General features: G+C 42.6%; 2 protein-coding genes across 3 annotated transcripts; one reads left to right on the plus strand and one right to left on the minus strand.

Moving 5' to 3' along the window:
* The first annotated feature begins 407 nt into the window (after positions 1–407).
* Positions 408–11,653, plus strand: sesn4 (sestrin 4). Its single transcript, XM_026144053.1, has 9 exons — positions 408–627; positions 6,682–6,864; positions 7,003–7,185; positions 7,323–7,571; positions 8,008–8,098; positions 8,226–8,350; positions 9,601–9,767; positions 9,884–10,028; positions 10,818–11,653. Exons 1-9 carry the CDS (start codon positions 562–564, stop codon positions 10,905–10,907), a joined length of 1,299 nt encoding a protein of 432 aa, XP_025999838.1. The 5' UTR covers positions 408–561; the 3' UTR covers positions 10,908–11,653.
* A 5,582-nt stretch (positions 11,654–17,235) lies between these two features.
* On the minus strand, positions 17,236–23,294 carry foxo4 (forkhead box O4). 2 transcript variants are annotated; one of them, XM_026144056.1, is made up of 4 exons: positions 22,294–23,294; positions 21,191–21,716; positions 17,991–19,511; positions 17,236–17,539 (listed from the first exon to the last, which is right to left on the minus strand). In XM_026144056.1, exons 2-3 carry the CDS (start codon positions 21,632–21,634, stop codon positions 18,021–18,023), a joined length of 1,935 nt encoding a protein of 644 aa, XP_025999841.1. In that variant the 5' UTR covers positions 21,635–21,716; positions 22,294–23,294; the 3' UTR covers positions 17,236–17,539; positions 17,991–18,020. The 2 variants fall into 2 exon arrangements, with proteins under 2 accessions (XP_025999841.1, XP_025999843.1); XM_026144058.1 differs by having other exon boundaries at positions 22,483–23,292.

Consider the following 23,294-nt stretch of genomic DNA (forward strand, 5'->3'; position numbering starts at 1 on the left):
ATAAGCAGTTAAGACAAAGAATTAGGATGCATCTAATTTCCACCCTGGCATTATTACATATAATCGTGTTTAGTATAGTGCTTTGTTTGTTCTCTTGTTTGCTTTTTCTTCTCCTTGTTTGTCTCTTTTTCTTTCATCTGTGGACTTTTTTGCAGTTCTGTTTATGATGTTGATGAAAATAAAGTTGGGGGAGGGGAACCTGTGCGTTCTTGAAGTCTTTAGTGGCAGCTAAAATAACACGGAGTGCTCCTTCCTAGTAACTTTCCCGTCCCAGGGTAAGTTAGTAGTCCAGCCCCGCGGTCTGCCCGGCCTGTTTTCGCCTCTCTCTGCTCGGTTGTTTGCAGATGTTCATTAGCATTTGGAGCTCCGCCCCCCTGCGCTCTGATTGGACGCACTGTTACTGGAGCTGTCAGCTCAGCTGCAGGAAGGTTTTCGTCTCAGTCCGGTCTGCAGCTACAGACTGACAGAAGCCAGCAGAGGCTCTCTGCCTTTGTTAGCTAGCTGGTAAAGCACCAAGAAAGGACGTAGCCACATCCATGAAATAGCACACTTTTTTGGAAAATGATCTTCTGTACGAATAAAATGGAGTACCCCCTGAGAACCCAGTGCCAGCGAGTCCAGAAACAGGTAGGTTATAAGGTTAGCTGAATTTCGACAGAGAAGGGGGAGGGGGGTAAGTTAGTTTTAGGACAATTGAAGCTAATAGCGGCTAACTCAGTAGCGTTCATTCATTTGCCTAAGGGATCATTTATATCAAAGAAAACATCTCCTTTTTTTGGCAGCTCTTGAATTCACTCTCAATGCCTTTTAAAGCTTAAAACGAGGTGATAGACGACGGCTAGCTTGCATTTAACTGTTTTTCAAAGTTTTTAACGAACGGTTGGCTAACATTAGCGACCAAAAAAAAAGGAAAGGGAAAAAAACAGTCGCAGCAAACTTACGTTGTAGCTCGCTAACGCTTAACAGTTCACAAAGAAAACTAGTTTGACTTAGATGACATTTTGACGGCGGAGAAGTGGGGTTTTAGTGGTTGAATATGGGGGTTAGGACCGCACTGAGCTCGGTTTCCATCTCCAGCCGTTAAAGCGTCACGTAAAGCTTGCAGCGCTTTCTCGCTGTTTTAACGCTTAATTTTGACCGATTAAAGCTACAAATTTACCTGTTTCTCTTTTTGGGTTTTTTTCTGTAAATAAAACCAGGCCCGAACACATTACCCTAACCGCACAAACTGCGAGATGACGGCTCTGCCTTTGTTCTGCCACAGGAGGGAGAAGATTTAAACGCTTCCTTTTAATATTTGTGTTAAATTTGGCGTCGCTTTTGCGGATTATTAATGTGTCCGTGCACTAAGAGCCCGATAAGACGGTGCAGTGTGAGGAGAAAGCTGCAGGTGACGATGACATCATCTGAAGGTTTGGGGAGAGAAGTGGCTGTGAAGTAATGCAGCACCATATATTTACTCCTAAATAACACACAAGCACGGGTTTTGCAGGACACATTCAGCGTGTAGACATACCTAATCCTCAAGGATTGACGGGCATTGTGCGGGTTTTGTCGCTTGCGGTGCCTCTAAATGTTGGCAACTTTTTTTTTTTTATTGTGCTGTTTTTTGCTGGCTTCAACTGGACTGCCAATCAAAGTTGTTTTTCTCCTCTGCCGGTGTTTTTCCACTTCACAACAAAAGGGGGGCGCTGTCCCAAGTTGTAGCCCGAAAGAGACGTATTTGCTGCAGATTAGAGGTCCAGAAATGGAACAAAACAAGCAGGAATGTGAGCAGCTACTTTGTGTTTAAAGACTAATATGCGTTGCTTTTTTTTGTTTGTTTTTTTTTTGCTTTTTTTTTTTTTACTGCTGCTATACTTTTACATAAATTTGCTGCAACTGGAGACAAACGATAAGCAATATATACTGGCCGTGCATTTGCCTTTTGATTTGATAACCTTAAACCTTTTGCTTGTTTGTGAGACCTAATTATCAGGGAAAGTCTTTTCTACCCCTACAGTGTCCTTGCTCTACCTGCATGCCATGTTTTCTGACAGGTCCCATCATTCATGTGCAGTATGTATGCTCGCCTTTGTTCCCCCCCCCCCCCATCATCCTGCAGCAGTGTTTTGTTTATCTTGGTTGTGTTGTATGTGAAGCTCCAGCTTCTTTCCCTTCCTTCTCCTTTTCCAATCTTGGCTGCAGCTGGTTTGTTTTGCACTACTCCCCAAGTTCAGGTTGCAAGAGCAACACCTCCCCACCCCCCCAAGCTGCTTCTTCTGGTGATAAAGGTGGGCGCATGATGAAGTTGAACCCCTCCCAGACTCAGTAAGGAATGCAGATTGAATGTCCTTCTCCTATATCTGCAGCAGCCCCCTCCTGCAGCCCACCACGCACCAACACACTGAAGCGGCTGCTGGTGTAATTTTCCTCTCTTTGTGTGTCATCTTAGTCCAGCGCTCTCCTTCCTAGCCTTGCTTGTTTGTCAGCCAGCTATCAAAGCCTGTCTTTGTCTCCCTTTACCTTTCCTCCTCTCGGTGACGTCATCCCTGTTTTTCATTTCATCCGTAGTCCTCTCTGATCAATACACAAATTATCTGTCCTCTCCCGTGTTGAGGAAAAAGGAGATTTCTTTTGAATGTCAAATGATCTGCACCTGTGAATCTTTTTCTTTCACAACAGGCCCTACTGTGGGTTGTTTATGTTAATATTTTGCAGGCAAGCCACAAGTTTGACTGCATCTTGTGATTTGAATACAGCAACGCTCTAATGTCACCCCCTCAGGCCTGTTTTTGACTACAAAAAATTGCTTTGTTTCTGCGTGTACTGTAAGCTGAATTGATAGGCTTCCGAGTGTACATGTGAAACCACAATATGCTTTGTAATAGCATACACAGTTGCAGACATGATGCTGCTTTATATGACCACCCACCCTTACTTACCCTTTTTTCTCTCTTCTTTCAGTGCAATTTTTTTTTTTTTTTTTTTTTTTTTTTTTTTTTTGTGTTCATGTGGGTGGCCAGTAAGGAGTATATCGCCTTGTCAAAGCTATGTGCAGCTTCTCTGGGTTGTTATCAGGCAATAACAATAAAGCTGGGTATTGGGACAATAATACATCTGCCTAAAGCTTTTCCCACAGCGCATATAAATCAGAAAATGTTGATTAGTTTGGATAAAGATAGATCACTTTCAAGACAGAGCTAGGACATGAAAAAATAGCAAAATTTAGGATTTTTTGAAATGAAATGTATTGATGAGCATACTGTAAACTCTTTGTTTTCTATTTGATTTCTGCTTCTGTGTCCTCAACAGACACCATAAACCTGTAGGATGTGTCATTTCCTGCTTTCTGAATGCCTTCACATCCACTGTAGTTCCTGTTTCAGTTTGACTTATTACCTTGTATTTGTCCAGACATGTTTGAAAATTTGCAAAATACCAATTTCCTCTTTGATTATGTGATGGCAAATCCCATCTCCTCAGTCTCTAAAAGAGTAGGTTTGTTGCTTATTTTACTTCAGATTTGAAAATTAACAGAATATGACAATTAGAGGGTTGCTTTTTCTGATTTCTGTGTGTTTCTATGAGTGTTGTCAGTATTTATCTGTGTGATGACGAATGCAGGGTGTTTGCTAAAATTTGACAATACTGCTTAGCACTGTGGGTTTTTAGTTCTTTGCACAAGTCCTTAATTTTGGCTTTGACTTCTCTAACGGTAACCTTTTTAGCTGAAGTAATCACACCGAGAAAAGATGCATCAGCAGGGTGAGTGTCAGTGCCATTTTCAGGGTTAGTTTCCTATTTTGCCGAGGGTTTGTCATAATGTTGATGGGATTGTAGACTGGTGTTTAACTGTTAACCATACCCATCTCTGATTTGAAATACTTTCCCTTTTATATATGTTTACAGTTGCTTATTTTTCTCATGGGAGTATTTAAAATATAAAATCACACCCTAGCATAGACAGGTGGAGATACACAAACATGGAGATGGCTTCAGGCTCTAAAACGAGAAGCCAGTGCATTCTTTCTCACAGCTGACAGTGTTGTAAAAAGATTAACGGTCCTATAGAAATGGATTGGAAAACAGCCCTTGGACCCTCTAAATCATTAGAGCTGTTTTATAAATTTTGGTCATTTTAAGTGTTAAAAGGATAATCCAGGATATGTTCATTGGTTGACAAGTTGTGATTGAGAAATTGTGAGGTTTGCTGCCACAGTCAGTCTCCTGCTCATATAACCTGGTTTTAAAACACCAAACAATCGGCTGCCTTACATTCCTATTTTATACTGTCTGTGGTGTGGCTGAGCTTGCTGAGCCTCGTGCACAGTCTGAGGGGTCAGAACAAGATTTTGTTTTTGGGGTTTTTTGTAATATACTGAAAAACTTCCAAATGGCAGCAGCCACAGCTCCTTTCTTGGTGGCAAGTTATTTTGTAGCCTCTGTGCTCTCCTCCATCATAATCCTAACCCATCCTGAGCCCTTTCCAGCTTGTTCCTGATGAAATGGTGTCTCACTTTCTTATATCTGATTTATGTAATATGAACTGTGAGGGAGAAGGGTATACACTTGAGGCAGGATTCCTCTTTCATCGCAGGTACTAGTGCATAATAATATAAAACAGTAATTTTAGCAACTTGAGTGTCCCCAGTGGGTACTTTATCTGTTCACTGAGTTGGCAATATTTCAAAAAGTCACAACAGTACATCTTTTATATTGTCCAGCAAAATTACTTGGAAAATAATTAGTCCTATAAAGAAGTTTTCTGTGCTTGCACAGCTTGGTCATTGTTTTTTGTATTTGCCTAAAAGTATGATCGATCTATGTTGGAGTCCATTTCATGCCGGAATGAAAAGACTAGGGAAAAAAAACAGGCGCAGATCTCCTTGCATGTTAATTATTTGACTGGTGTGTTTTCTTCACGGTGCAGGCCCCATCGAGCCAGTTAGTGCTTTGATGGAGCTGTAACCTAGATTCTGCAGCTCAGCATACTAATCAGACCTACTCTTGTGAATGTGCTCTTGTCAGGTTTTGATTGGCAGGCACCTGTGCACTCTACATTCCCATTCAAACCATTTCTCATGTATGATGACAGATAAATGAGGGTCAGGGTTTGCATCTAAGCTTGCGTTATTCACTGCCAGCTCATTTTATTCCCTTGCATTCTCCTTAGAGTTAAAATAACTCGTAGTTTATACAAATAAGTCAGTCTCAGTGTGACGTTTGTTAAATCTGTGCTGTCTTGACATGTTTTTTAAGATCTGAGCATGGAGTCTATAATAGGTCAAGAGGTGGAGCCTCCTTCAGGATCAGGAGGAAACCCTGGTCGACTGCAGGGAGAAGTGAAATACCACATGGAGCTGAATACCAAAGATCTGTACAAGGCTAAAATTAAGCAGCGAGTCCTTCTAGTCGCCATTTGCTACGACTATCTGTGACATAAGCTGAGGCGTCTGTGATTTGACAGGACAGTAGTAATCCTTGACAGACGTTCAGCTGTTAAAGGGAGAAGTCTTTGCCAAACTGGAGTGAAACATTTGGCTTTGATGAGTGCCGTCCACACTCGGGTTTCACATACAGTGGAGCTGATTCCTGCTCATGGCTGAGTTCCCAAACACCTTTTCCTAGAACCGATTGTAAGATGGTGACAGAGGCTGTGCCCATGAGGACGATCCAGCTCCCCTCTCCGCATGGGTCTGTTTCTCTTGGCCTCTGGCTCCTGAGCCCAGTCGCTCCCTTGTTTGTCTGTTAGGGCTTATGAATTTCTTTGCTGCTGCTGCTGCTCATGAGCTTCCCTCTTCAAGGCCTCTTAAGCTCAACTTTCACATTAGTTGCTTCGTCTGTGCTTCCTCCCAGCATGTAAATCCCCTTTTCTAAGGAAAACATGGGTGTTTTTTTTCCCCCTGTAGTTTTAGCAGGCTGCTGTCCATTTTCATTTCACAGAAGTAGAAGTACCTTTGGAAGGAAAAAAAAAAAAAAAATCCACAGTGCTGCTTCTGTGTTTGATAATAATGAAGTGGTGTTGAACTAGGAAGCATCTGGCCCTGCTGCAGCCAACCTGCCATGGTGTCTGTTTGTCTGACGAGCTCTCAGCTGAGCTACTGTTGTTTGCTTGTTTTATTTGGAGAAGGAATAATGCAAGGAATGCGCTCACTTGCCAGTGGCGCCTGTATCACTGCTGTTTTCCCAAAGCTGTTTTTCTTTCAGCTGATTTATGGGGGGGTAAAACAAGTTCGGTCCATGTCACGGACACAGAAGTCTAGCCTGTTTTTTCCTACAGATCTAACGATTACTCCAAAAGAAAGTCATCCTCGGGTTACTGAATTATTTTTATTTTTTGTCCCATATATTTATTTATTGCCAGTTTTAAATAATAAAATGTGTTCCCATTGTGGATTAACTGATTGCTTTGTCTGTAAAATGTCAAAGTCGCTCTTTAGTGACGTCCAAACTCCACCAAAGAGCCAAAGATTTTGGATTTACAGTGGTGTAGTTCAGAGCAGCTTCATCCAGCATAATTTTAAGATTTTTCACAGCCATTAATGTTCTCATTTTTTTTTTCTTCTGTCAGCACTTTGTTTCAGCCATTATAGCTATTTCCCACAAAATGGGAGAACTATATCTTATGGTACAATATGGTTTTAAGGTCCCTCTTCCAGAAACCAACAGTCTTTCTCGTCCTTGTCACTGTTTCTGCAGATGATGGTGAATGGTGAGAAGGAGCGAGTGTCACTGCTGGTCAGCAGGGGGAGTGTAGATGCCGTGTCCCAGCAGATGGCGTCTCACCCTCAGTACCTGGAGAGCTTCCTGCGCACACAGCATTACATCCTGCACATGGATGGCCCCCTGCCGCTGCCATACCGCCATTACATCGCCATCATGGTTAGTGACCTGGCTTTTCTCTCTAGGATACATCCAAACCCCTCACCAGCTGTCATCATGCAGCCAAACATACACAAAGCTTTTTTTTTTTTTTTTTTTTTTTTTTTGAGTTTTCATCTTTGTTCCTGTGACTAACAGGCTGCAGCACGTCATCACTGCAACTACCTGGTGTACCTGCACTCAGCGCATTTTCTGAGGGTGGGCGGGGATCCCAAGTGGTTGCAGGGTTTGGAGGTGGCACCCCTTCGCCTTCGGCTCCTTGACAACATTAACAAAGTGCTGGCCCACCAACCCTGGCTCACCGCCTGCTCGCATATCCAGGTACAGCAAAGACAGACCACGGATAAAATGTAACATTTACATAAGTATTTAAAAAAAAAAAAAAGAATACTTTGATGCTTTGCTTTATTTCATTTCCTCGTTCTAAATGTGTGTTTGTTTTTGCCTCTGCTCTCCAGACGCTGCTGAAGGCGGGCGAGCAGTGCTGGTCACTGGCTGAGCTGGTGCAGGCCGTGGTGATCCTGGCCCACTGCCACTCCCTCTGCAGCTTTGTGTTTGGATGCGACACAGACGCAGACTTTGTCCCTCTCTCCTCCAAATCTCCCAACGGTACTCCGCCGACCTTCTGCCCCTGTGACGCTGCCAACGGCAACACCAATGTGCCTCAGTCCCTCGCCACTCCCTCCGAACATATAACACGACGACGGGTAAAAATATACTTATATACATATCTGAAGCTATAAACTGAAATTAGTTCATAAATAGTTAGAATAGCTTTAAAAAAGGGACCAATATGTGCAATACTGGTATCACTCAACCCACTGGTGCTTGTGGAAAGGAATAAGAAGAAAAAGGCCAAGATAGCCAAAGTAAATATCACCAGTTTTACCAGATGAAAATGTATTTTAGGAGTGTATTTTTTTTATTTCACTGGCCTTACATCATATAATAAGGATTGGAAAAAATGTTTAATAGTGTAAAATGACCGATTAATTTGTTCAGTATTTTTCCTTTGATAAATATCATCAAATTCAGTTGGATATTTTCTGATGTTGCATACACAATTAGATTATTTCTGTACCCTTAGCAGTTGCTTTAATATATCAAACTTGATGAGATACTTTTTTTTTTTTTTATCGACAGTCTCTGGACTCAAGTGGTGATGTGACGTGTCTGAAGGAGAGGATCCAGAAGTCCCAGGAAGAGCGTGAAAAGCAAACACTCCAGCAGACAGGTAACACCACCGAGACATTCCCACTCACTCTTCGAGCATTAGTGAAGTCGCACAGTGTGAAACCTGAGCGTTTACCACTCCTTACTTAGCCTCATTATCTCCTTTGCTTTCATCATTTCTTTTAAAGACACGGAGGAGGAGGAGGAGATGATATGCCTCGCAGATCCTTCGCGTTTTATCACAGACCCTGACTTTTGCTATCAGGAGTTTGCGCGCAAGGAGGAGGACCACTTCCAAGTGTTCAGAGTTCAGGTGAGTGTCTTTATAGCAGTGAACGTGTCAGTGTGATTATGTGTAGGGTTTTGTTTTTTGTTCTGAGTTTCCGATTGTCTGGCTGGTGTCTATTAAAGACATTAGCACAGTTTTATTACTCTCCACTGCTGAAGTGCATCTGTGCCACAGTCTGAAGCACTTTGAGATGCTGGTAGCCAAATTAACATGTAAATTTGGTATCAGGCAGCCCGAGGCAGAGTGAGTTAATCAGTACTTTCTTTGACATTTTAACACACTGCTTTGGCTCACAGACCAACAGGAGAGGAATAACTAACAAGATGTGAGCTGAAGTTTTTTCCCCTTCATATTTTAATTAGATGCGTTTTCTTAATCATGGTCCAGTTCATAAGGCACAATATAAAATGAAAATAGATATAAGAGCTTTTAGAAATGTAAGTTTTGTGTAAATTACCAGAAAATCTGTATTTGTTAACAGGAGAAGAAACGGTACAACAGAGAGCTAGGAGTCTCTTTCTCCAAGTCCTCTACTTTTTTTCCTACTTTCACTATAAAAGCTAAATCCCACAGCTCAAGCTGCCCCCAAATGGCATCATTTAACTTGTCCTCCATTTGTGCTTGTTAGTGGCATCATGTCCTCTCTGTAGGGGCGGCTGAAAGATGTTGAGGACCACCACAATAGAGACCTGGCTTGTGAGGCAGCTGCTCAGGAAGCATATGGCAGGAAGAGCCCGAAGCTTGTAGTTTAGCAGTTACTAAACACTGAAAACAAAGCGAAGGTGATGTCCGCTAATAAATGTATCGCAGAAGGCATAATTCTCTGATGGGAAGCAGCACGGTGACACAGTTGACTGTTGCCTCAGAGCAAGAAGGGCCTGGGTTTCTATCATCTGGCCAGGATCTTTCTGTGTGGAGATAGGACTTAGTACATATCTGGGAGAAATCTTGAAGAATCATAACAAAATCATATTCTGCAACGCTTTTGGATCATTTTACAAATGAATGCCTCTAAAAACCACAAAATGAAGAACAGCATGGTACATAGATTGGTGGGGCTAGCCTTAGGGGATCATCATAAAACAAAAGTAGAGCAAATAAAAGCATTACTAATGCTGAAAAGTAGTTTCAAATATTTACTACTTAAGCTCTATAGATTAAAGGTTTGGCATCAATCACGAGGAAAAAAATGTTATGTTCTTCTATTTGACTGCAATTTTCAGAACTGCTCACAATGAGGAAAACTCATGTGACCCCTTTTTTTTCCCCTCTAGGACTATTCCTGGGAAGATCACGGCTTCTCCTTAGTCAACAGATTGTATTCTGACATTGGGCACCTCCTGGATGACCGGTTCAGGAGCGTAGCCACCCTCTCCTCATTGCACAGTGACGACCTGAAGAGGGCGATCTGGAATTACATCCACTGTGTGTTAGGAATACGGTGAGGCTGCCACTTCGTGCCGAAACAATAAAAATAAAAAATACAAGAGACGTACAGAAACCTGCTTTTTTGTGTGTGTGTTCAATAGTTAAAGTTGTGTTTGCTTTTGGTCGCAGCTACGATGATTACGATTACGGTGAAGTGAACCAGTTGCTGGAGCGAGATTTGAAGCTGTACGTCAAGGCTGTGGCCTGTTTTCCGGACTCCACCAAAACTCCAGTGTGTCCGCTGAGATGGACTCCACTTAAGACTTCAGAACGGGTAAGACTATTTTTTCGTGTTACGAAGAAAGTTGTCATGTCTGCAAACAACGTATGACGCTAGAAGTGAGAGCCGCAATATTTAATTTGGCACAAATGCAGCAAAACAAGGATCTGGCAGGATCAGCAGAGCTTTCGCTTTTGAACTGAGGTCATTATCAACTAAAACTAAACCAAGAAACGCTAAAATCAGGTGGGAAAAGAACTGCATTGACTCGAGCCACATTGATAAAGGTTTATACTTGGTCTAAGGAGCTTAAAAAGAAAGCGACTTAAGTTTTTTGAAGATGTTTCACCTCTCATCCGAGAAGCTTCCAGTTCAGGTATTTTATGCTCATACTGGTGTGCCTGCATTGCTCTGGGATTTCTCTCTCCAAGCTGGTCAGTTCAGCACTTTTTCTGCCAGCTTTTTTCTGAACCAACTGAAGAGCTGGAAACAAGAGTACTGAACATTAAAGTTGCAGGATGTTGCAGGTGGATGTCAGGGTGTAGGGTTATGGTGTATCTGCAGTGTAGATTTTTAAATATATTTTGTGATTTTTAGCTTTTAGATGGGAAAGCAGGGACAAAGTGCAGAAGGATGAAATGCATTGTGGCTCATGGTTTACATGTTCAAACCAGGGAGTAATACTGGCGCCCCCTACAGCACAGATTTGAACTAGAAGCATAACTCCAACAAATGTGCGCATTCCCCGTCACATCAACCTGTCCACTCAACACATTCCCAGAAACTGTTAGTTATCACTAGCATCAGCCCTCGGTGTTAATGTTTAGTTTTTTCTCTCCTCAGATACACATAAACTTACTAATCATGGAGGCCCGGCTGCAGGCGGAGCTGCTGTACGCGCTGAGAGCCATCACTCAGTACATGATTGCCTAAGAGGATGTAGAGGCACGTCATTAAAACTCTTCGCCGGTACAGAGAGACCCGGAAACAAGAGGATGAAGACATCTGAAGAGCAGCCAGTGACGTGGGATGAGAGCGGCACTTTTAAGGACACAGAGCTGCACTGTTTGCAGCTGTGCCTCTTTGAATGTGCTTTTTCTCCTCAGATCCAGTATATTTAAACCATAGCGTGCCACACCCCTCCTGCAACTCATCTTATTGTGAAGTCCTCTTATCAGACATCTTGGCTCTCGAAGGTTATGTGCAATTATTGCTAGTTATTTTAATTTTTACCTGTCGTCTTGTGTTCCAGTTGGTCGCAGCAGCAGTGTGTTACCAGTCGCCAATACTCTCCTCTTTAGTTTGAGAAGTCTACTTTTGTATTAACTATGCTTTTCCAAAAACGTCTATCTTTGTGTACACGTTGAATGAATGTTAATGGGAGACCAGTTCTTTGGGGGGTTTTTTTGGGGTTTTTTTGTGGACAATCCTTGTCAGTGTTGGAGGAGGACTGTGAAGGACGACCGTTTTGCTCTCCCTGACATTTCGTATTAATGCTGGTCAAGAACAAAAATGAGAATGACACTGCTGGAAGTTATCACATCACTATAGTTTCTTTTAATAAGCACTTTTTAAAACTTTATATATTTATAATGCAAGGTAGCTAATGAGTAGACATACTGAGTTTGTGGGTCTCGTCTTTATGACATGTTTTAAAAAAAAAAAAAAAAAAAAAAAAAGAGAGAGAGAAAAAGATTTGACTGTTTGTCCTCAAACTTTCAGACTCTGCTTTTGTTTCCCCAGCCCCGATTTCTGAGTGAAGGTACGCGTTTCAGGATATTTCATTGAAATATTGCTCTAATATTTTCAGTTTAGTTCTGGCACAGGGACTCTGAAACTAATCTGAAGAAGTCAGTAAGCTGTTTCTTACAGCGACGAGTAAGCTGAGCCACGTTTTTTTTTTTTCTCTCCCCACTGACACGCTTCAGAGACGATCAAATCAGAGACTAAATGTTAGACCACGGGTCCTTTAAGACCTCAACCTTTCACAAAAGTACAAAAAATCAATTGGAGCAATTTTAAAAATAAATAACACTTAAGGTTGATCTGTGAGTTCAGATTTTTGTTCGGGGATTTGTGTTAAAGCTTTTCTTTCTTTGTGTGAACTGTATCGAAGTAGATCATCACAGCAGAGAACCCGTGGTACACTTAGCAGAGCGATGTGCAGAGTAGCTGTTAATAACACCTGTATCTCCTTTCTGTCTTTTCTTTTTACAGTTTTTTTTTTTTTTTTTTTTTGTAGTAAACTTTTGGAGTACTTTTTGTTTTGTTTGTTTCTGGGTGACAGTAGGACCTACTTGTCATGCTGCGGCCTGGGTAGTTGTAGAAGTGTGACAGACTGTAGATTTAGAATTGGTAACTGCAGGATATAGAACAGAAACTGAAGTCCATATCGACTAAAGCAAAAAGCGCTGTTAACACAGGTGCCTTCAGGCTAAAACTGGAGTGCTGCTGAAGTGGAAGGATGTGACGACTGGAGGCTGAACGTGGGCCGGAAACGAGCCCGGCTGACAGGCGGGAAAGCTTTTCCTGCCCGAGTGGGAACAGTTCTTGTTTTTCTTTCTTGGTGTAGGTCGGAGCCGGTTCTGATGAACGTTGCAGCTGTGAACGCCCATGTTTTCTAACAGACACCTTCTACAAGCCCCAGCAACTCAGCAAGAGCCTTTGACACAGATGGATGTTAAAAATGTTCAACTTTAGTAGACTTACAAAAAAAAAAAAAAAAAAAGGACCTTACCTTAAAATAAATAACCTAAAAAAGAGAATAAGTGCAAAGACAAAAAAATGGTTTTTTTTTTGGAAAATGTGAAGAAATGTTTTTCTATAAAGATGCTCTATGAAAAATAAATCTGCCTACTGTCGTCTGTTCCTTCAAAGAGAAAAGCCTGAGGCTACTTAGTTTAAAAGCTCTGTGGTCCACCCAGACATTTAATTTCTTATAAATCCTTTTGCCAGCTGATACCTTTGGCTCAGTTTTAACTCTCTGATTCACAAGTCGTATTTCAAAAGGTGTGATTTAAATCTTATTGGTTTCTTTTATTTGATTTTTTTTTCCTGTTTATACTTACAGTAATTGAAAACATAATTGTATAAAAACATCTCTTATTTTACATAGGCCACTTGCAGCTTCTTGAATGCCCACTGGGGGGCAGTGCTATATCAGTGCTGCTGCTATCAGTTCAGAAACAAGCGCTCATAGCCTGTTTTTCTGTTTTCAGCTGTTTGATTTGATGTCTTATCACTTCCCACGACATCAAATATGTTTGAATTACCTATTTTTAGGTAAATGGGGCATCACATATCATCAGCACAATCTGAGGTCACTGCAAAGAGACTGCTTGCTTCTAGTGATAGATTTCATCAGTGATAGTGCTGAGTGCCAGAGAACTGGCCAGTGTACTCGTGATAATATATGATGATATTTCGATCTCTCATTTCTTTATATTTTCTATTTGGGAAATAGGCAACGGAATGTATTGAAAAGTACAAACATGCATGGAAATACAATATGCAAGGCAAAAACAGTGTTTGTACGAGTCAATATTTAGTATGACCTTTATTCTTCAACACAGCCTGAACTGGTCATTTCTTTAAGTCGTCTTCAGGAATAGTTCTCCGGACTTCTTCGGATGTTTGCCGTGTTTTTTTCTGTTCTCTGTCAAGATTTTTCAATAATTCTGAGGTTCTGGGAATGCCAGTCCAGGACTGAGTTCAATTGTGAGTTTTTCTATCCAGGTATCCTTTTATTGTATTGGCATTGTTTGGGATCACTGTCACGCTGAAGAATTAGGCTGTTGCCTATCAGATGCTTTCCAAATGGTATTACATGGTGGATCCCAAGACCAATTTACAAAGTCCTTGGAGGCTCAAGATATTTGCATAGCATATCCTCCTAGGAAAAAATATTACTAGGTCCTGGAAAGAGTTATAATTGTAGGCTTACAATAAGTCTTTGAGGTTGTTTTTTGTTTTTGTTTTTTTGAATGACGGTGTTTAAGTTTTAATTTGTGCATACTCAGGAAGGCTGTGACGTGGTTTTAAGATGAATAACTACCAGCACAAAGTGCATACCTGTACGTAAGTGACGGGATCCTTGGATCACAGCGGCCTCTAGTGGAAGACATGCACAAGTGCACCATGTCTGAAGCGTCACAAGTCATCAATGAGCAGGAAAAGTGGGTTAAACAGTTTATTGAATCGATTTTTGCTGTTCAGAACTGTTTGTCATCTCTGGCTGACTTTAACAATGTGTAAAGAAAGAAAACTAATAAAGAGGGGCGCAGGGGATGAAAAAAAACTATCAACATGATTTAAAAAAAAATCATTAACATAATTGGCTTATGCACAACTTCCCACCCTCCCCAATGGAAAAAACAATTTCACCCTTGCCAAATGCTACAATACTGTATCAAATAGGGGCGATTTAAAATGTAAAAACATGAAGGGACTAACTGCTACTTAAAAAAGCTGAAGGATGAAGAATATTCACAAAGTTACATAAGGGGAGACACAAGAGAAGTAATAACATCACACCTGACTGCTTCAAGGAGGCAACAGTAAACTAGAGACATCAAAGTAGATTCTCACCAACCAGCCGCCGCTCCTTTAGTCAGATGTTACTAAAATTTCCCCAACTGTGGAACTCGGTTAAGGAAAAAAAAAACAGAAAAAAGGGTGCAAAACATAATAACAAAAGTAATCGTGTTATGATTCAAAATAAGTGCAGTTACCCTGCTTTTAGATTTAAAAGACCAGGTTGGGTCGGGTTTATAAAAATAAAAATAACAAGGACGAGGAAAGTATGGAGTCTTTTTTTTTTTTTTCAAATCTTGTCTGCAAAATATAAATTACTAGTGCACACAAGGTAAATAACTCCTGCAGGAGATAAATAACTCTTGCACGAATTAAAATAACTCCTGCGGACATAATTAACTTGTGTGCACATGATAATATCCTCACACGGCACAGTAGGGGTTCTGTATTAATTCCTACTGATTGCGTGTGAACTTCTACCATAACACCAAGTCGTTATCCTTGTGCCGTATACAAAAAAATTCCCCCGATATGCACCCCTTGCATTGTGGCATATTCCAGGATAACATCACAACTGATATGACATCTAGCACCATTACAAAACCAAACAAATGAGAATTTTAAAAAAAGGAAATATTTGTGGGTGACAAAAACAAAACAGAAAGAAGAAGAGTGCTTTAAACATATCAGAGGCTAACATATTCACACAGCTACAGCGAAATGATGAATAATAAACTCCAGGGATTTTTTAAATTAAATTAAAAAAACGAAACAAAAACACAAAAAGTTAGTTAAGAAAGGGGAGAGATGACAAAATAAAGCGTCGCTACAGAGTAAAGTCGTGCTATAGTGTTTTAAATATTGGCAGAAAAACAAAACAAAACAACCGAGGGGACAAGCTAGCTGTGATTTACACGGCTGAGAAGCTAAAATTAAAGGTGAAGTCAAATTTGGGATGCGAGGGGGGGAGCTGTGAGTTGGTTTCCAGTCTGCATACAAGACAAATTGTGCAAAATAAAGTTCATTTATTCATTTTTGTTTATTTTTTTGCCGGCATCTGATTAGGTCTGTGCACAAGTGTTGTTTTTCCTGAGAGATAACGGTTGCATGAGCCTCGTTTTGAGATGAAAGTTTTTTTCCTATTTGATGCATTTTTTAAAAATCGTTTTTTTTACTTGGACTCAAAGAAAGAAAAAAGAAAACAGGAAGCACGAGGCAGGCGGCTGGAAATCTGCTTTAAAACTGTCAAGTATTTGCCTCTTTCAACTTTTAAAGTCACCTTACAGGTATCTCTCGCTTATATATATATGTATGTATGTATGTATGTATGTATATTTGCTGTTTTGCAAAGCTTATGTACACTGAGTATACTCAGGCCCAAGCGCTCCCTACATGCCATGCCAATGCAAATATTAGTGTTCCTTTGGTTATGTAAAAAAAAAAGAAAGAAATCTACATGCATCTTATTCTTTACAAAAATAAAAGTATAGAAAATTACAGTTAAAAATGATCTGAGAATGCTTCTTCCAATGTGTAAAAAAACATCACTTGTCATTAGTAATATATTCATACGTATTAATATCTGATTTCCATCTAAACTGTATATTAAAACTATCATCAAATATATTCTTTTTTTGTACTTCTCACACAGTGAATTAATTTTTCTTTTCCAACGTTAGTACTGAATAATAAAAGAAAACGTCCAACAATATATCGGGAAAATGTTAAATAGCAAAAACAAACCCTTGAGGGAGGGACTTTTTTTTTCTTTCTCAAATTTCCTTCAAAAGATAGGTCTGCATAGCATCGTGTACCTGCGCAATTTGTACATTTACAGGATCATAAACTCTCTTCTTTTGAGATGGTACAACCTAATATGGATGCATCTTTTAGTGTGGGGTCCCTGTGTTGCAGGAAACCTAAGTGCTTTGAAAATGCACAGGCTCGAGGGAAATAAAGGAAGAAGAAGAAGAAGAAGGAGTCAGGTTGGACAGTGGAGGCATGTCAGCTGTCTAGGACAATGTAATACTTGGCCAACCAATCACTCGTTAGCGTATGGATTTACCCTTGAATGCCCCGTGTGTAAATTCACAAATCCCATTTCTTCATTTTGTTAGTTCAACTGCACATCAGAGATTAAAAAAACAAAACAAAACACCCTCTATCTGACATCTACCTTAACACAATGGATTGAAGTAAAAAAAAAAAGCCAAACTGCAAGTACATACCCTCTCAACTCTTTTCTCTAAAATCATGAATTTAAAATCGTACATTTAATCAGGGCAAGATGTGCAACCACATGTTTCATGCCTCCGGCCGTCCCATCTTTATCTTCCACCTGTTCACAACAGTCCTCTCGCTCGCTTTATCTGTATCGAGGTCGGTGCAGCAGGGCAAGTGTACCTCATTCAGACGAGCATTTGGTCTGGCAAGTCACGCCGAGCGGGAAAACTGGCCATTTCTCCAAAAATCAAAACAAAACAAACGACAACAACAAAAAAACAGTCCATCAAGTCTCTCAAACCAGCGCCTTTGAGATCCGGAGTACCATATCCGCCCTAAAGCTTTTGTCGTGTAACATAACTAAAGTGGAAACTCATTCCAGCCAGAGGGAGGGAGGGAGGAGGGGTGGGGACGGGGAAATAGGTGATTTGTCTTGTCAATCTAAAAAAACAAAACAAAACCAAACCAAAAACCATCAAGTCACACATTTAAAAAAAAATCAGTTTGCAGTGAAAAAACAAACAAACAAAAAAACAAACAACAACAACAAAAATGGCTAGCAGCCCAATCGTCCGAGTGTTATTTAAAACCCCCCAAAACAAAACAAAATAAAAATAAACAGAAAGTTGTGCATAGTAGCCTGAATCTCCTCCGCTTCCTCTGCATGTCTTGGCACGTGATATGAGTGAGGTCTTCGTTTGTAAAAGTCCAAGAGAAACGGCGCGCTTTGAAGACAAGCATCTTCGGCCAGCAGGGAGGAGGGATCAACCGGTGGTTGCGTGACGTTATCTTGATGGGAGATTAGTTTCCTGCAAAGACGATAGAGAGGATCATTCACCTCGCTGTCGCTTAAAAAGGCCGTTTGAGAAGATCTGTTAGCCATATCTGCATGCAATGCTGTGAGTAATGAGCAGATCTTTGTGAAAAAAACTAAAAGGGGTGGAAATATTCAATCTACAGTGACAGAAAAAAACAGAATAAAGATAAAAACGCTTTAGATTAGAAAGTCGGAAAATACTGAAAATATTACGTTTTTTTCATTTAATATAATATAGATTTTTTTTAAGGAACAGTTGATCACCGAAGGTCATTTTCACTAAATCCTGAATTAAAATGCTAAATATTCTCTAGATTTGCTGCTTTTCTTTACTTCGCACCACCGTGAATTGAATATATTTAAGTTTTCAACACCTAAAGACAATTTTTTTTTAATTCTTTAGACTAGTAAATAGTTCGTGTCTCTGACAGTGGTTGGTGTACCTGGCTAACACCGTGTGGTCAGGTGAGTGATTAGCTGGGCACCCAGTTGTGAGCGGAGCCCTGCGTGGTGGTCGGTCCCGGGTAGCCTTGGCCTCCAGGCAGCATGGGGTCGAAGTTGAAATCGAGGCCGTCTCCGTCCATGAGGTCACTGTTGATTATGTAGTCCACATCGCAATCCAGGTTTTCGGTGAACATGTCAATGTCCAAGTCCGTAGGGAGCCGACCCGGACCGGTGGAGAAGCAGGACGGCACTCCAAACTGACTGATTCCCGGCAGGGTGGTGATGGGCCCCCCGTGTTGCGAGCCAACGGCTGGTAGCGCGGCGTGTTGGGCTTTGAGGGCAGAGAGCTGTGACGGGTCCTGAGACAGACCTGAGAGGATCATCCCCAACTCCATCTGAGAGTGATGCTGGTGTTGTTGCTGCTGCTGCTGCGCCGGTGGTGGTGGCTGCTGCTGCTGCTGGTGGTGAAGGTGATGCTGCTGAGGCTGCATCTGTGCCTGCAGCCCGATGGGGGACACGGTGTTCGGCTCCAACCCCTTACCCAACCTCACTCCTGCAACAGACGTGCCCAAACCTATCATTCCCACCCCTCCAGAATTCGGCATGATGGAATCCACTTGGGCCATCAGGACATCGCTGGGAGGAGGGGAGTCGGAGGTGAGCAGCGCTTCCAAGCTGGAGGGTACGTGGGCGCTGTAATGGCCGCTCCCACGGGAGCTGGGGGTGGGCATTGGGTTGAAGAGGGAGTTGCTGAACGTCGTCTGCTCTTTGCTGCCGGGCCCGCAGGGAGACACGGAGGTTGTGGCCCTGGTGTGGGTAGGGGCCTGTGGGAGGCTGGATGAAAGCTGATGGAAGGAGGGGAAGCTGGAGCCTCGAGGCAGCAGGGTGGAGGCGGAGGGCAGTGGAGTGGGAGGTGCTGGTGGGGCTGTGCTGGGACTGGCCCCTCCCTGCTGTCCAGTCATCAGAGTGAGGCCATCGATCAGGTCCAGCTCCTCCATGAGCGTCTCGGTGAGGGTGGGAGTCAAGTTGCTGGCAGAGAACCGCCCCAGCAGGCCGTCATCAGGCAGGTTGTCGTCATCCTCCTGGCCCGGAGCAATGGGGGACAGACGTCCGCTCAGGGTGCTGGCGTTAGAGCTCGTGCGTGGGCGGAAGGTGGTCCACATATCCGTGTCGTCCAGGCTGCCGCGGGACGAGGGGCTGCTGCTGTTCACCCCCCATTTGGAGAACTGCTGGGATGAGTTAGGGCTGTCCGCGCCCGCCGAGCCCGTGGCACCATCGCCCTGCAACACACCTGCGGTGCCTCCCAGGCCGGCCGCTCCCGCCTGCTTCTTGGTCTGCTTGGCCCTCATGCGGCTCTTCAGCAGCTTACTGCTGTTGTCCATAGATGCAGCCCGGCGACGCGGCGCCTTGCCGGTCTTGCCTCCTTCGGGGTTGAGCATCCACCAAGAGCTCTTTCCGGTCGATTCATTGTGTACCCTCAGGAACTTGTTGTGGAGTGACAAATTGTGGCGAATTGAATTCTGAAAATCAAAAGGTAAAAAAACAAACAAAAAAAAAAACACAAAACACAACAATGAAGAGAGAGTCATGAATTGAAACTCACAGGAGAATCCAGCAATAGAAAAGATGCTGACTGAATGAAAACTTTCAGGATTAAAAAGCATTTTAAACCTTATTTTGGAGCAAACTTTTCTACTTTTTTTGTGTTTTTTAACAGATTTGACTTTTTATTCCGTGAATGCATTTTTACATCCAAGTAGCCACTGAAATTAAAGTTTATTTATTAAATAATGCTTTACAATAACTCCCCAAAGGTGTTTCAAGTTGGTTGCAGAGTGGTGAAACTTGCTTTTATTACACTGGTGATTTGCAGATTAATCACTTATCTTTAAATGAGAATAATAAAATTAAAGTATGGCTACTGTGGATATAATCTTTAGTAAAGGATTTTCAAAATAGTTTTTGTCTCATCTTGGATGACACAAAATGTATTTATTATCTTTGAAAAGGGTTTATACCAAAACAGGCGATCTTAGACGGTAATAAGCCCGAGCAATTACAACTTTGTTTCGAAGGGTTTCACACCAACGCTTGCTGGGAACCACCCGTCTGCTAACAGTAGTACAAATGAGTGTGGCCTCAGCTTTAGTTTTATTGAGGAGGTATCTGTCTCCTCCTAGCATAACAATATCAGAAGAGGTATTAAAATACAAACTCAACATGCTGTTTAGGCAGCCGGCGTGACGCAGACACCACAAGTATGAATAAACATCTGCACCAAAGCCTCCTGGTGCTTCTTGTAGCTTGACAAAATTGTCAAAAGTGTAAAAATGAAGATGTTTCCAGTGCTTTTTATTTAACTTGGACTGCTTCTTATTGATCGCTTCTTTACTCGAGCACTCAAAGCATGTACACAACATGCCTCATTCACACCAGCACTTCTTTTTCTACCTGGGTGCCTCCTATCTAACATTCAGGCTGTTCAGTATCTTGCCCAAGGATAATCAGAAGGTTGGTGGATCGATCCCTGGCTGCTCCAGTCTCCATCCCAAACATCCTTGAGCATCCCTGATGCAACCATCAGAGTGTGACTGTTAGATAGAAAGCACTTAAGCGTTTGGGGGGTGTTTGTGTAAATGAGGCATGTTGTATGAAGCGCTCCCAGTCCTCAGGTAGAGTAGAAAAGCATCTTTTTTCACCCAGTGACAGTCAACAACCAATGCCAACCACCTAGCAACTAGTAGCTGTATCACCTCCAAAATGTTTACAACTTTTAACAATGTGCACGAGGTCACGTGATTAACCTCAGTACTGCCTGTAAATGCCATCCAGGGGTTTTCCTGCCCACTAAAAGGAAAATAAGCAGAACTGTGATTAATAATATGTTTAACCACTTTTCCCAAAGCTTATTTACTTAAAGTTAAGTATTTTAGTTTATTTTTAAAACTAGGACAACCAGAATGGCTGGCCTATGCACAAACTTGGGTTAAATAAGGAAACACACACACTCTCTGCCGTAACTCTTAATGCAGCTCTGTGGTGTGCCAGGAAAAACTCTTACTGACACATTTACCTGGTGGACCTAAGTGTTTATTTTATTACAGTTCAGCTCAACTCTTAAAACTAAAAGGCCCATAAACATAAAGATAACCTTGGCTGTGTACTGACTCAGATGATTCCCTGCAGATGAAGCCCTCACCTTCCAGCCGGCGGAGCTGTTGCTGTCTCCTTTGTCTCTGAAGTAAGGCACAGTTTTCACCATCCACTCATATATCTGCGCTAGCGTCAGCCTCTTCTCGGGTGAGTTCTCGATGGCCTGGCTGATCAGGTCCGCGTAGCTCTGGTTCCCCCACGCGTTGCGCCGGGAGGATCCTTTGCGCGGCGTCGCTCCGGGTCCGCCCACGCCGGCCACGACCCCGCCCTCCACGGACGCCGCAGCCGCTTTCTCGGGCTCGGACGCGATTTGCTGGGGCTCGGGCTTGTCCTCGTCAGCGGGCGGGGTCCCGGCGGCGGACTCGGCGCCGTCCGCCCCCTCCGACTTGACAGCCGTGATGTCGGGCCTCGGCAGCGGCCACGTGCAAGAGCGAGGTCTGCTCTGCGGCTCAAAATCTGGGTCAATCGGGGGCACTGGCGACTCCTCCATGGCGGTCCTCTGAACTTCCACTCAGAGAGGTGTTCAACTTAAAACATTTAAAGTTTGACAGGTAAGTTTGAGCCGATGACACCTTAAGAGAAAACAAACACACCACCTTTAAAATAAACAAACAAACAAACAAAAATAAACAAACAATATACTTCACCCTCCGCGGGGGTGTCAACCGAAGGGCCTAGAAAAGAGACGTAATAATCTGAACACGCCAATAGCCTCGGTTAATCCTCAGATTGGAGATTAGGGAACCCAAATAATCTCCTTAATAGTAACTATCATAAACCTTCAGATTTATATAGAAATAAGGAGGGCTGGGGCGGGACTCTCTTTGTTTGAATGAAATCTAAAAAGATAGTCGCACAATGACAATAAGCACCAAAACATCTGGACCTAGACGGGGTTCGGGGCCGCATCTGGAAATTATTATTATTATTATTATTAATAATAATAATAATAATAATAATAATAATAATAATAATAATAATAATAATAATAAGAAGAAGAAAATATATATATGTGAACATGTGTGGCTAAAAATAGAAATTGAAGCCATTTAAAATCGCTTACATTGCTATATTTTACTTTCAAGGAGAGAGTGGTTTATATGCGGGTGGAGATTTTGTAATTATTGCGGATTAAATTTGTGAACTCACACGTGAAGTTTTCTTGTGAAACTATGCAGTATGCATGCGAGGATTAGCTGGCTGCGGTTACAAAGGAGCTTCTGGTTGTTCTTGTAAACAACCGGGCAGTCTGAGGTCTCCACAAGACCAGAAAAAGGGAGAGAAAACGACCAAAGTTTATTTATTTATTTATTTTAAGTTCCGCAGACATCCACTAACCGGTGCGGCTTAGTCAGTCAAAGTGAAGATGTGCGGCGGCTGACTGTCCGAGCTGGCGGTCTGTTCAACACTGCCCCGGTACGCTGGCACACGTCTCTGTCTGTCTTCTGGTGGGAAAAACGAGCCTCCAGCGAGGATAAGATGTCAGTAAGGACGCTTCGGGATTTGTTTATAACACTAGAGAGATGACAGAAATGTGCAAAGAGAAGTCCGCGCCTCAGGTCTGCACGGTCCGCCACATTGCGGTCGGGCGCATGTCACCATCTGCCATGTTTCCCCACAGTCCTGCCGCGGCACACGATACTCGAAGAAGCGGGTTTTAAAAAGCCCACTCGACCGCAGCCCGGAACTCAGCCGACCCTCGTCTCGTTGTGTCGCTAACCAAGCCTCGCAGTTTCTCCGCAGGCGCTTGGGTGAAACTGGGGTCGCCCGCAGGTCTGTCGGCTCCCACTCGCAGCACTTTGAAAACAGCACCGATAGCCTCCGTAACGTTAGCCGCTTAAGCTCCTGCTACTCCAGAGTTTACAATCCGTGGAAAAGTCCGTGAAAAGCCTCCGATAACTTCATCCAAGTTGCCGTTTCTAGTCCGCGCTGACTTTTGTAAAACTTCCTGTTGTTGTGTCGGTACAAATATTCACTCCTTCGGGATCTTTTCGACTTGTTTTGTTTTGTTTTGACTCGAGGCGAAGACTCCCTTCTGACGTCTGTTTACCACTGTCAGGCAACGCACTCTGCGCCTGCGCACAATGGAATTCTGGGAAGGCGAGTCCTGTGTGTGGCAGACGGTTCCGACGTAAACAGCCGCGCTCGAT

The sequence above is a fragment of the Astatotilapia calliptera genome, chromosome 2 (genome assembly GCF_900246225.1).
Source record: "Astatotilapia calliptera chromosome 2, fAstCal1.2, whole genome shotgun sequence".
In the NCBI taxonomy this organism is placed as follows: domain Eukaryota; kingdom Metazoa; phylum Chordata; class Actinopteri; order Cichliformes; family Cichlidae; genus Astatotilapia; species Astatotilapia calliptera.

Bases quoted from the DNA above. Each gene is read 5' to 3' on its own strand.
- sesn4 (XM_026144053.1), top strand. From the start codon at position 562: ATGATCTTCTGTACGAATAAAATGGAGTACCCCCTGAGAACCCAGTGC. The intron at 7,572-8,007 runs GTAAAAATATAC...TTTTATCGACAG, and splicing joins AACATATAACACGACGACGG to TCTCTGGACTCAAGTGGTGA. The intron at 10,029-10,817 runs GTAAGACTATTT...TTCTCTCCTCAG, and splicing joins CACTTAAGACTTCAGAACGG to ATACACATAAACTTACTAAT.
- foxo4 (XM_026144056.1), bottom strand. From the start codon at position 21,634: ATGGAGGAGTCGCCAGTGCCCCCGATTGACCCAGATTTTGAGCCGCAG. The intron at 19,512-21,190 runs GTGAGGGCTTCA...TTTGATTTTCAG, and splicing joins ACAGCTCCGCCGGCTGGAAG to AATTCAATTCGCCACAATTT.